The 13,158-nt window shown below is 48.6% G+C and overlaps 1 protein-coding gene and 1 pseudogene across 4 annotated transcripts; both read right to left on the bottom strand.

The window, feature by feature from the left end:
• Positions 1 to 2,615: 2,615 nt before the first annotated feature.
• Positions 2,616 to 12,880, bottom strand: POP7 (POP7 homolog, ribonuclease P/MRP subunit). Of its 3 annotated transcripts, none has more exons than XM_081257932.1 (2): positions 12,795 to 12,880; positions 2,616 to 3,298 (listed from the first exon to the last, which is right to left on the bottom strand). In XM_081257932.1, exon 2 carries the CDS (start codon positions 3,286 to 3,288, stop codon positions 2,866 to 2,868), a length of 423 nt encoding a protein of 140 aa, XP_081114058.1. In that variant the 5' UTR covers positions 3,289 to 3,298; positions 12,795 to 12,880; the 3' UTR covers positions 2,616 to 2,865. The 3 variants fall into 3 exon arrangements, with proteins under 3 accessions (XP_081114058.1, XP_081114057.1, XP_081114056.1); XM_081257931.1 differs by lacking the exon at positions 12,795 to 12,880 and adding an exon at positions 3,549 to 3,766; XM_081257930.1 differs by lacking the exon at positions 12,795 to 12,880 and adding an exon at positions 3,553 to 3,766.
• On the bottom strand, positions 7,300 to 12,892 carry LOC308629739 (small ribosomal subunit protein uS2-like; annotated as a pseudogene). Its single transcript, XR_014017920.1, has 2 exons — positions 12,795 to 12,892; positions 7,300 to 8,287 (listed from the first exon to the last, which is right to left on the bottom strand). The product of XR_014017920.1 is annotated as a small ribosomal subunit protein uS2-like (transcript).
• Between the last annotated feature and the right edge of the window lie 266 nt (positions 12,893 to 13,158).

The following is a 13,158-nucleotide window of genomic DNA, read 5'->3' as shown; positions in this document are numbered from 1 at the left end:
CCTTTTTCCTATTAGTTTTTAGAGAACCAGGAGTTTATACCTCTCCAGGCAGACCTGGCGCCTAACACAGATTCCATACAACCAGTGGATGCTCAATAATACTACAGATGATGAGAAAAGGTCTACACTCACCTCCAAGACAAGCATTTCCAATCTGGCCTCTGGGGATCTGTTTTTGAAGTAGGAGGTCATTTCGCACTCTTTGTGGGCTCCATAGTGGTTGAGCAAAAGGAAGGGAGGGAAACTGCACCTGGTAGAAGGCACACCCCTTCTACCCCCATCACCTCCCAAGCTGTGATGGAAGACACTTCAGAGAACCAAAGAGGGAGGGAAGCAGAGGCCGGCACTGACCTCCCTGCAGAAGGAATGCAGAGCTCCCTGCCCCGTCCACCACGCATGGACTCCAGATGCAGGAGCTTTCCCCACAACCCCTACCTGCCCTCACACCCCTTCTTCCTTCGGTGGCAATGATTAGGGGCTGTTTCTGCAGACCTGCCACTGAGGGAAGCCCCACTGGCAAGCAGTGAGAGAACTCAGAGTAGAAACAACAAATAAATAAGCTGGGAGTTGTAGCTGCCAAAACAAACCAAATGCAAAAGGGCGGCTGCCACCACCTCGGCTGGGCCCAGGCCAGGAGCAGAGAGCGGAGCACATACGTGCAGGGACACACATAGTTCCCTCCAGCTCCCTGCCGGCTCCCCACTCCGTTACTGGGGGCTCCTGGACAAGGGAGTCTTGCAGTCAAGGCTGATAGGGAGGGACTTCGCTGGCGGCGCAGTGGTTAAGAATCCGGCTGCCAATGCAGAGGACACGGGTTTGAGCCCTGTTCCGGGAAGATCCCACATGCTGCAGAGCAACTAAGCCCGTGCACCACAACTACTGAGCCTGTGCTCTAAAACCAGCACCCCACAACTACTGAGCCCGCGAGCCACAACTACTGAAGCCCGCGCACCTAGAGCCCATGCTCCACAAGAGAAGCCACCACAATGAGAAGCCGGCGCACCGCAACGAAGAGTAGTCCCCACTCGCCGCAACTAGAGAAAGCCTGCGCACAGTGGGCCAAAAATAAATTAATTAGAAGAAAAAAAAAGGCTGATAGGGAAATTGGGGTGGGGGGAATAAGGGGTACCTGATAGAAACGCCTCCAGCCTTGTCTCCCTCAAATCTCCCCAGTGCTTCCTACTTTCTAGCTGCCCAAGTGACCCCCCAGTCCCAGAACACACCCTGCTTGTTCATGAATCCCCTTTGTGCATGCTGAGCCCTGTCTGATATGCCCTCTCCCCTCTCTTCTGCCTGGCAAGCTCCTATTCATCCTTCAAAACCCAGGTCAAAAGGTGGAACCATCTGAGACCTCACCAGGAAGTTAGCCATTTCCTTCTCCACACTTCTGTATCGTGGCTATTCTTACTTCTTACATAACACATCTTACTCATTTCACAAAAAATTAGTATAGCCACCTTCCCAACTAAGTGGTGAACTCCTTGAAGGCAGGGGCCATTTCATACCCATCTTTGTATCCCCAGGGCCCAGCCCAGGCCTCGGCTCACAGTAGGCACTCAGCATGTATTTAGTTGTTAGAATGAAGCACTAGTCCTTCTGTAAGGAGTTCACTTTCCTGAGTGGCTGGCAGTCACTTCCGCAGCATGAATCCCTCGTCAACAGGAATACTCAAGCCAGAGGGAGAGGTTTTGTTAAACGAGAAGGCTAATTTTCAGAACCCCAAACCAAACTGCCTTCAAATTCTATTACTAACCTTTAGATCAAAGGTTTTCAAACTCCTGTGACCTCGCCCAACAGTAAAATTGACGCCCAACCGTAAAACTGATGTCATAACTAGCACGTGTCTATATACACATCTGTAACTGAAAGTGTCAACAAAATATTATCATTGAAGTTGTACTTTTTTTTTTACTTGCTTTTTAAAAAGCTTTGACCCAGTAAATTGATTTCAAGACCAACATATGGGTCACCACCCACTTTGATAAAAATTGCTTTAGGTGACTTGATAAACATGAAAAACCAGATCCTCCTACAAATATCCAAACAAAAAAGTACTTATGACCTGTGTGCCCAGTAAGGGAAGTAAGGGAAGGCTATCCTTTCCTGCTTAGAACAGCCCAGCCACAAGGGTCTGAAGGGCTCTGGACCATAGCTGTTTAGAACAATTTGGGCCCCACAGGACCAGGAATCAAATGAAGCAGTGTCTCAGTCCCTACCACAGACTGATACAAAGGAGGCCCCCATCTTTGCCTTCTTCACCCTTAAACCCTCACCCTTCCTGTGCCTGGGAACCGCCAGGAGAGAACCTGATGCTTTCCTAGCATACAACTACACCCCAGCTGCACTCCAGCAGGTGAGAGTATATACTTTATCTGCCCTGCCTTCTTCTGTGAGGATGAAATATTTTAAAGCAAACATTGGAATTGTCAGGCTTCTGCACTGTGCTAAAGTTTGTTTTAGGTTGCAGTGTCCGTAGTACAATTTATGCTCTTTCTGTGAAGGCAGGAAACACTGGGGTTCCCCTACTGTACCTAAATCCTTGAAAGGTCTTTCCTACTCTCCTTTCCAGAATTTACACAGGGGAGAGGCAGTGCAGCGGGGTGGCCGGGCACCAACACAACTTGATACTTTTTATTGTATACGACAATGGTTACAGACCACAAAGATTCAGGAGGCCCCACTGCTTGGGCCCAACAAAAGACAGTATTTGCCCTCTCAATTCAGAGTCCTCTGGGCTGCAAGGGGACAGGCTTTTTCCTACATGGCTCTGGAAGAAGGTCCATAACAGTACTCAGTACAAGAAGAGCCACATCTGAGCCTAGCTGTAGGGGGGTGGGTGGATAAGGTGGGCCAGCCTCATCTCAATCACTTGGGTGTGACCCTGAAGACACGGATGTGGATGGCCGAGTTGTTGCGGATCCGGGTCAGCGGCTCTCGCGTATCAATCTCTGGTTCCAGTTCATCGACAAGCTCCACGGTGGAGGTATTGGCAGCCACCTGCAAGGACCCGAAGCTGCCAGCCTGCAGCTGTAGGGCAATGTTGATGGCGCGGTTGATGGCCAGGCCCAAGCCGTGGATGTAGATCTCACTGCATGCGTTCTGACCCCGAGCCCCTCCATCCAGCAGTTTCTGGCAGCGGGCCAGCTGGGCCTTAAAGTCAGTCTTCATGTTGACATAAATGTCATTGGGCCTCCGGGGCAGGCGGTGGGGGAGCCGCTTCCGCAGGGTGTACTCCACCGGGTCCAGCTCAGCCTCAACGGCTCCGCGGGACTCTCGGTTTTCGGCCATGCTGTGTGCCCTGGCACGAGGAAGAGACGAGATCAGCCAGGGGTGACTAGCGACCAACGCTTCCTTTCCCATCCCGTTTCCTGCCCAAAGGGTGAAGCCGGGAGAAGGCGCACTCGACGCCTCTATTCCCTTCCACCCTCAGTCCCCTTCCACTCACCTCAACCTCCCGCATCTAGCCCACCCCCAGTTCCTACTCATTCATCACGTCGCCCCCAACCTCCAGGCCCCTCCACCGCCCCCTTTCCCCAGCTCTTCCGCGCCTACTCTCTCCGGTCCACAGTGCTCTCCACGCGCCGCGGCCCGCTCCCCTGCCAGGGCACTCAAGCGTTGCGCCGACCGGCCGGAATATAGGGCGCTGCCCGCGACTCCCAGGCCCCAAGAAGGGAAGAGAAGGAAAGGTGAACGCCGCCGGAACGCTCGAGTGATAGAACCCAGCCGGCGCCTGGCTCCTGAAAAGGGTGCCGAGTGCGCACGCGCGCTCGTCCCCAGCAGCCAAGCCCGCGGGGTCCACGAATCGCCTTCCTGGCCTCCGTTCTCCCCGCCCTTTCCGGAGAGCTCGCAAAACCGCGCGATGTGTTTGAGTAACGCGAGGCTTCCGGGGGTGATGGGATCTACCACGTGTACTCCTCCCAGGCGGGGCGCAGAGGCGGGAGGCGTGTACCAAGTCGGAGCTGGGGAGAATCTGGGAAGGGGAGGTCAGCTTTCCTGGGCCAGTCCGAGTCCCCGGTTCGCGGAGGTGTCCCGAAGGGGAGAAGGGAGGAGTGGAGGCTATTGTAGGGACGTAGAGGATTTGCGGGTAAGGGTCTTCCAAAGATAGCAGGGAGGGCGGCGAGTTCCATAGAACGTGATCGCGAAGGGGTCTGAAGTCAAGTCTGCACTCTCGCGTCCATCGCAGTTCCTCGGGTCAGAGGAGGTGTGGCAGAGTTGGCAGAACTGACCTCCCGCCCAAGGTTCCTGTTGCCCAAAGACCGAGGGCGGGTAACGAGTGGTGAGGCCCGGCCCTTGGCGGAGGACAGCTCTCCGGGACTCCTCTGCAGTTCACGGGGACCCGTCCTTCTTCCCTGCGTCTGGCAGGGCTGACCTCCCAGGCCAGCGCCTGGGGACGCGAGCTATGAGCTGCAGGTCCAGCCTTCACAGCTCCCCTGGGGCCCCCTGACCCACTCGGACCCCTCCACCACCCCCACCCGCCACCAGCTCTTCGGTCACTGCCCGCCACCTGGGAGTACGGACGTGCGCCCCCTGGCGGGAAAGTGCAGGGCAACACCTGGGGATTGGCGGCTCCCCAAGGCCAGTGGGAAGAGGTTTTCTGCCCAGATTGGTTTAGCTTCTGTAGAGTTCCATTTGAAAATGAGTTAGACCTGCAGTGAGGACCTCAGTTCCCTCATCACTCAAATGGGGATGAGAATTCCTGTCTTGCTACTGAGTTGCAAAACCCAATATAACCTTACAAACTGTAAGCCTACACGTGAGTTAGCCGTTTTTTTTTAATTAAAAAAATTTATTTATTTGGCCGTGCTGCGTCTTAGTTGTGGCATGCAGGCTCTTAGTTGCAGCATGTGGGATCTAGTTCCCTGACCGGGTATGGAACCCGGGTGCCCTGCATTGGGAGCGAGGAGTCTTAACCACTGGACCACCAGGGAAGTCCCTGAGCTGGCATTTTTATGCACACCGCCCCCCCACACCTCTCTCTAGTTGCCTGGGGTAGAGTCTGACACCATTTGACTGGAGGTTGGAAAGAGGCCAGGCTCCTGAGAACTTCTCTCCCAGCACCACTTAAATCCTGTGGTTCTTTTAGCTTCAGATTCTTACAAGTTTGGGGGGTTATTTGGGGTTGAAGAGGAAATGCTGGCTACAACCTTACTCCATCTCAGAAGTGACATCTGAACAGAGTTTTGATGGACAAACAGGAATTCTTCAGGGAAGCAAGGAGTATTCTGGAAAACACTGAACAGTATTTTTAAAAGAATGGAAGCATAACCTAAGCTTCCACCTCAAGGAACTAGAAAAAGTAAAGCCAAAGGGAGAAGGTGGGAGGAAATAATAAAGAGCAAATATCAATGAAACTGAACACAGAAAAACAATAAAAAAACTCAAACCAGAAGCTGGTTCTTTGAAAAAGTCAATAAAATTGACCTCTAGCGAGACTGACAAAAAAGAGAGAACAAGAAAAAGAAGACTCAAATTATGATTATAAGAAATGAAAGAGGGGATAGCACTAAAGATCCCATAAACATTAAATTATACTTGGAGAACAACACAAACAACTCTACAGACATAAATTCCACAGCTTAGATAAAATGGACCAGCTCCTAGAAAACAAACTACCAAACTAACCCAAGGTGAAATAGATCATCTGAATAACTCTGTAACTATTAAGGTAATTAAATTCATAGTTAAAAAAAAAACTTTAGAACAAGAAATATCTAGGTCCACACGGTTTTACTGGTGAATTCTACCAAAAAAAAAAAAAAAAAAAAAAAAGGAAGTAACACAAATTCTACACAATCTCTTCCAGAAAACAGAAGAGGAAGGTACATTTCCTAATTAATTTTATGAGGCCAAAACCAGACAAAGATAATACAAAAGAAGAAAAATCACAGATGGATACCTCTCATGAACAACGCAAAAATTTTCAACAAAATGTTAGCAACTGAATCCAGCAGTATATAAAAAGAATGATATACCACAACCAAGTAGAGTTTATTCCAAAGATGCAGGACTGGCTCAGTATAAGAAAACCAATCAGTATTATCTACCGTATTAACAAGTTAAAGAAAAAAACACATATGATCATGTCAATTGATACAGAAAAACCACTTAACATAATTTAGTACCCATTTATGATAAGAACTCTTAGCAAAAAGAGAATGGAAGGAACTTCCTCAACCTGGTAAAGAGCATCTACAAAAAAAAACTACAGCTTCCCATCATACTTAATGGTGTAAGACTGGACACCTTTCTCTTAAAATCAAGAACAAGGGAAGGATGTCGTCTCTCACCACTCTCGTTGGAAGTCCCAGCCAGTGCAATAAGGCAAAGAAAAGATTGTAAAGGAAGAAAAAAAACTGTCTCTATTTGCAGATGACATGGTTGTATATACATAAAAAGTCCCAAGGAATCTACAAAAAAACGTATAATTAATAAATTAGCTTATTCGTAAGTTTGCAGGATACAAGATTAACATACAAAAATCAATTGTAGGGCTTCCCTGGTGGCACAGTGGTTGAGAATCCGCCTGCCAATGCAGGGGACACGGGTTCGAGCCCTGGTCCGGAAAGATCCCACATGCCACGGAGCAACTAAGGCCGTGCGCCACAACTATTGAGCCTGCGCTCTAGAGCCCGCGAGCCACAACTACTGAAGCTTGCGCGCCTAGAGCCCGTGCTCCGCAACAGAAGAAGCCACTGCAATGAGAAGCCCGCGCACTGCAACGAAGAGTAGCCCCCGAGCGCCACAACTAGAGAAAGCCCGTGAGCAGCAACGAAGACCCAAGGCAGCCAAAAAAAAAAAAAAAAAAGTTTTAAAAAAATGAATTTTATTTCTATATACTGCCAATAAACAACTGGAATCCAAAATTTTAAATCATTTACAATCACTCCAGAGAGAGAGGGGAAGGGGGAGGAGGAAAGGAGGGGGAGCGAAAAATATTTAAGTATAAATGTAACAAAACATGTACAAACTCTGCTTAAAACTACAAAATGCTAATCAAAGATCTAAATTAATGGAGAGATATACCGTGTCCACGTATTGAAATAGTCAACATAGTATAGATGTCAATTCTCTCCAAATTTAATGCAATTCCTGTGAAAATCCCAGCAAGAAGTTTTATAGATGTAAATAAGTTTATTGTAAAATTTATACGGCAAGGCAAGAGAAGTTAAAGCAATTTTGAAAAACAAAAAGTTGGAATCACACCACCTGATTTTAAGACTTACTGTGTAAACACAATATCAAGACAGTGTGACATCTGCCAAGGGACAGATACAGAAATCAATAAAATGGAACAGAGAACCTAGAAATAGATTCACACAAGTACAGCCAGCTGATTTTTTTTTTTTAAGAAACTGTTTATTTTCCGTCAACCTACTTCCATTTTAAGAGTTTGTGGAAGAACTGATTAAGACCACTCAGTGCTTGTTCCTACCCACTCAGCGGCCTGAGCAGTGGGAGCTGCAGACCAGTGTTCAGTGGCAGGCTGAGCACTCCAGTCTCCAGTGAGGAACTGCTGAAGAGGCAGAGAGGGCACCTGCACACCTTCAGACCAGTCCACCACCTCCTGCTGAGTAGCAGGGAACTCAGGAGCTGGAGCAATCCATTCATCCTGAAATTCCTCCTTGGTCACAGCCTTCTCAGCTGCTGCCTGCTCGTCCTTTTCAATTTCTTCAGGATCTCTGTAGAAGTAGAGATCAGGCATGACCTCCCATGGGTGTTCACGGGAGATGGTGCCACGCATGCGCAGAACTTCCCAGGGCAAGCATCCACCACATCAGACCCACTGAGCGAGCTCCCTTGTTGTTGCATGGGATGGCAATGTCCACATTATCGCAGAGGAGAGTCTGCGTTACACTGAGCAATGGTAGGCAGGTTAACGTAAGAGGCCTCTGGGAGAGGCAGGTGGTCAGCCCTGGGATCAATAACCACCGGAAGTCTTGGCTCCTGGAAGGCTGCCTGGATCTGGTTAGTGAAGGTTCCAGGAGTGAAGCGGCCAGCAATAGGAGTGGCTCCAGCGGCAGCAGCAAACTTCAGCCCAGCTCGCTGGCCAGTATTCCTGGAGGATATGACACTGACATCAGCTGGGTTTTCAATGGCAACAGTGGCATTAGCTGCCAGCAGAAGCTTCTCCCAGGTTCTCTTCAGGTTTATTATGTAGATGTCATCACTTTGCCTTTTGTAGGTGTACTGTTCCATTTGGAAGTCAAGGTTGGTGCCACCTAAGTGGGTTCCTGCTGCAAGGAATTTGAGGACATCCTCCTCCTTCGTTTGCAGGACATCAAGGGCTCTGGAAATTGTTAAAGTTTCCCTTTAAGTTACGATGGGAATCCAGAACAACGCCGTACGGACCCCTGTCTGGCTGGCGCGGAAAAGCCAGCCAGCTGATTTTTGGCAAAGGTGCAAAAGCAGCTGAACGGGGAAAGAATGAGTCTTTTCAGCAAGTGGTGCTAAAACAACTGAATAAATAGGCAAAGAACTGAACCTCAGCCCTATGCAAAAAATTAACACAAAATGGATGGTAGATCTAAACATAAAATGGAAAATTATAAAACTTTTAGAAGAAATACAGGAAAAAAGTCTTCATGACATAGGGTCAGGTAAAGAGTTCTTAGATACAACTCCAAAGGCACGATCCATTAAAGAAAAAGTTGGGGACTTCCCTGGTGGCACAGTGGTTGGGAGTCCACCTGCTAGTGCAGGGGACATGGGTTTGAGCCCTGGTCCGGGAGGATCCCGCATGCCGTGGAGCAGCTGAGCCCGTGTGCCATGGCTGCTGAGCCTGCGCTCTAGAGCCTGTGAGCCACAGCTGCTGAGCCCACGTGCCACAACTACTGGGGCCCGGCGTGCCTGGAGCCCGTGCTCCACAGCATGAGAGGCCGTTGCAATGAGAGGCCCACGCACTGCAGCGAAGAGTGGCCCCCGTTCTCCACAACTGGAGAAAGCCCATGCACAGCAACAAAGACCCAACGCAGCCAAAAATAAATAAATAAATATGTGAAAAGTAATATATGCTTTAAAAAAAGAAAGAAAGGGCCTCCCTGGTGGCGCAGTGGTTGAGAGTCCGCCTGCCGATGCAGGGGATGCGGGTTCGTGCCCCGGTCCGGGAGGATCCCATATGCCGCGGAGCGGCTGGGCCCGTGAGCCATGGCCGCTGAGCCTGCGCGTCCGGAGCCTGTGCTCCGCAACGGGAGAGGCCCGTACAGTGAGAGGCCCACGTACCGCAAAAAAAAAAAAAAAAAAAAAGAAAGAAAAAAATTGATAAATTGTACTTCATCAAAATTAAAAACTTTTACTCTGTGAAAAACCACCCAGCCACAGACTGGGAGAAAATACCTGCAAATCACATATCCAACAATGGACTTGTATCCAGAATAGATAAAGAACTCTCTAAACTCAATTACGGACTTCCCTGGTAGTCCAGAGGCTAAGACTCTGTGCTCCCAATGCAGTGGGCCCGGGTTCCATCCCTGGTCAGGGAACTAGATCCCACATGCTGCAACTAAGAGTTCGCATGCTCCAACTGAAAGATCCTGCATGCCACAACGAAGATCCCAAGTGCTGCAACTAAGACCCGGTGCAGCCAAAAAAACCCAAAACCAAACAAACAAAAACAATTAGAAAATGGGCAAAAGTCTTGAACAGAGGGTTCTTTAGCAAAGAGGGTATAAGGATGACAAATAAGCCCAGAAGATGTTCAACACAGCCATTATGGAAATGCAATTAAAACCATGATGAGATGCCACTACCCACCTATTAGAATGTCTAAAATTAAAAATTTTGACAATACTAAGTGTTTAGGAGAATGCAGAGAAGTTGGATCTCTCATACACTGTTTGTGGAAATTTTCAATGGTCCAGCCACTCTGGAAAATAGTTTGGCAGTTTCTTCTAAAATTAAACATACACTCACCATATGACCCAGCAAGAGCACACATGGGAATTTACAAACTCGTACACAAATGTCCATAGCAGTTTTCGTAATAGCAGCGTTTGTAAAAGCCCCAGACAGGAAACAACCCATGTGTCTTTCAATGGGTGACTGGTTAAAGTATGGTACATCCATACCAGCAATAAAAGTTGGATCAAGGAGACCCATTAGGCTGCTGGAAGACTAGATACATCCTAGAACAATACTATGCTGAGCAGCTCAGAGCTTCTTGTGGAAGGCAAACAAGATGAGCAAGACAGTGTGACCACTGCTCAGCATGGAGCATGTATAGGGTTCAGTGGATCCTCAAGGAGGTACAGCCAATGACCTTGAGGGGATCCAAGGTTTTCCAAAGGACGCAATGGCTAAGGTGAGGCAGTAATGTCTAGCAGTTGGGCTCAGATCCTGTGCAGTCCCTCCTGTTACAATGGAGAGGTCTGGAAGGTCTGAGCCCTGGGAGATAGGGAAGTAGGAGGGAACCAGCAAAGAATGCAGAAGAAGCAGCTGATGAGGCAGGAGGAAAACAAGGGGATAGGGTGATCTGGAGGCCAGGTGAAGAAAGCATTTCTTGGAGGAGGTAGTGACCAGCTGTGTCATATGCTGCTGATAAGCCACATAAGATAACAAACCAGTGGATTTAGCAATGTGGTGATTTTGCATTGGTGACTTGACAAGCATTTACACTGATTGACCAAAGAACTTAGCTCATGGAGGAAAGTAAATCTGAATGCAATAAATTAATTGTAAGGCCCATTCTGTCTGATAATTAACAATAAGCACAGTTTATGAGCTATCACTCCATTACTCAGGCTGTGTGTCTTTTCATGATATTTAAAATGTTTTCCAAACTTTAACATACAGAAAAAGGTTCGCAATTTAGGTGGGTGAAGCCAAGCATTGTAATACCCTGATTTGACACTAAGATGGTCCTTACCATTTTGCATTTCATCGAAGGAAAACTCTGCAGGGGAATCTGCCATTAGAAAAAAAGGCAGAGAGTTTGGCTGTTTACTCTTACTTGAGACTTCCCTTTCATCTCGATAAATCATCTAACTACATCTCTTTGTTTAGTTCAAAAGCTTCCACATTGAAAATAACACAGACCAAGATATTTTACAGCATAGTCTTGAATAAACCTGAATAAACAAAAATATCTTAGGTCCAAGTGATTTTCTTCATTCAAATTTTTTCTTTAATTTTGTACGGGAGAGTCACAGTTCTGATTTGTTTCCTTTCTCAAAGAGGGTGCTTATACAATTCAATTTCCACAGTGTCATCAGCAGCAAACGCATTCTCACTTTACGGCTGGGGCAGATTACTTGGCCAGGATCACAAGACGGTGTACAGGAAACCCAGGGTGATCCATCAATCACTCCAATCTTCTACCTTGGAGTCCAGCGTGCTCTTCCTGACAAAAGCATCTGGTAGGTAGGTAGGTACTACTGTCCAATCAAAAACATTTTCATGATAGCATTCGAAGCCCTCAACTTAAGTTTCACTTCACTTCTCATCCAACTAGCAATCCAGGTCCTCTTCTCTCATCAGCCTGGCTTGTCACTATTCTAAAGCTGATGCTCACTATTCTAAAGCTGATGCTCACTTTTCTTAAATCTACCCAAATCCTGCCCTTCCTTCCTGCTCAGCACAGGCCACCAATGTCCCTGACTGCTTCCCCTTCACAGGGATTTCCCCCTTTTCCCCTGTCCCATTTCTCCACCATAATTTACAATCTCACATTTGCTAATTAATCATTAAAACAGGCCAAAAGGCTAAGACCTTATTCAGAGGGTAGGACACAATCTAGGAAAGTGGGGGGACGGGGGGGAGGAAAAGCAACAACAAAAGCTTTGGAGTAAGAAAAACCAGCTGTCATAAACTTGAGAACTTTGTTCTAGGAGAACTTGATTGGAGATTGGATTCTGTTGATACATTTTCATACAGTTAGCAATGTGAATATTGTGGACCCAGAAGGCCCCACTAGCTAACATTTGTGGAGTGCCTGCCCTATACCAAGCACTGTGTTAAGTGCTTTACCATACAATCCAGAGACTCAGAGATGACTAAAGTTGCCCAAGGCCACGGTCAGTATGGGATGGAACCAGCACATAAGCCCTCGCTTTAAACAATTGCATTTTCCAGCCTGTGAACAAGCAGCTTCACTGACTACACTGAGGCAGGAATCCTGACTGCAAGAAAGATAAGGGAACTGTTTTTTAAAAAGCAGACACGAAAACTATAAGTGCATAGAAACCTGGGGTGTGCTCCGTGCAAGAACAAAGGGCCTTCCTGGTAGCTCCGGAGGTCGGCGCTCCGTTTTGGCGAAACACAGAGGACTCAGGTTCCAAGTCTGAATTTACCCTTCCCTGTCCTGAGGATTATATTCTTTTTGGTAACGGCTGTTTTAGGAAGCTGGGAAATAGAGTATACATTCTGGCATAACTTCCAAAGAAGACGGTGAAAACACACACAAGACTTTTTCATCCTAAAAAGTGCAGGGAATCGGAAAAGTCATTCTTGAAAACCCCCTTTTTAAACAAAGGCGGTGTCAATCTACTCACATTTGCATAGTAGTTTCTCTCTTTCCGAAGCCTTTCACACTCACCACCTATTTTAATTCTTTCAGCACTCCGGAAGGGAGTGGAATGGGGGCTGGGGATGGGGCGGAGCAGAGCATCAATACCTTACTATAAAACAGAAACTGAGGCCCGACAGCGTCGACTCCTTCACCCCCGAGGTCTAGGGGTCTAGTCGGTGGCGGAGCCAGAGAGAAACTCCAGGTCTCACCAGCCAGTGCTGCCTCGGACTGTTTCTAAACCATTAGGTTCCTCGTTTATTTCATATACCCCGGGGATGTCTGACGAACACACCTCTGGGTTGTACGTGGTCTCCTTCAATCCAGGCGGGCTTCCCGGAGGAAGCCGACCGTCCGGGAGGCGGGCGATGCCGCTAGCGGCGGCCTTCGTCGCGATGGTCGCGCATCACGTGCGGGGAGGCAGCCGGGGAGCACCCCGGGGACACCCTCACCACCACCCCCGGCCCGCAGCAGGCTGTGTCACGTGAGGCACCGGGCTCCCGGGTCACGTGCCGGGCGGGGGGGTCGGGGGCGGCGGGCATCCGGGCCGCGCCCGCCGGGCACGCTAGGAGCGCGCTTGGCCGTGCGGGTCGGAGCGGGCCGAAGTAGCAAAGGGGGGCAGTGGCGGTGGCGGCGGCCGCGGCGGGGGCGGAGGGGGC

This window comes from Mesoplodon bidens (genome assembly GCF_964165515.1).
Source record: "Mesoplodon bidens genome assembly, chromosome: 15".
Lineage (NCBI taxonomy): Eukaryota > Metazoa > Chordata > Mammalia > Artiodactyla > Ziphiidae > Mesoplodon > Mesoplodon bidens.
This window is presented reverse-complemented; position numbering and strand designations above follow the sequence as displayed.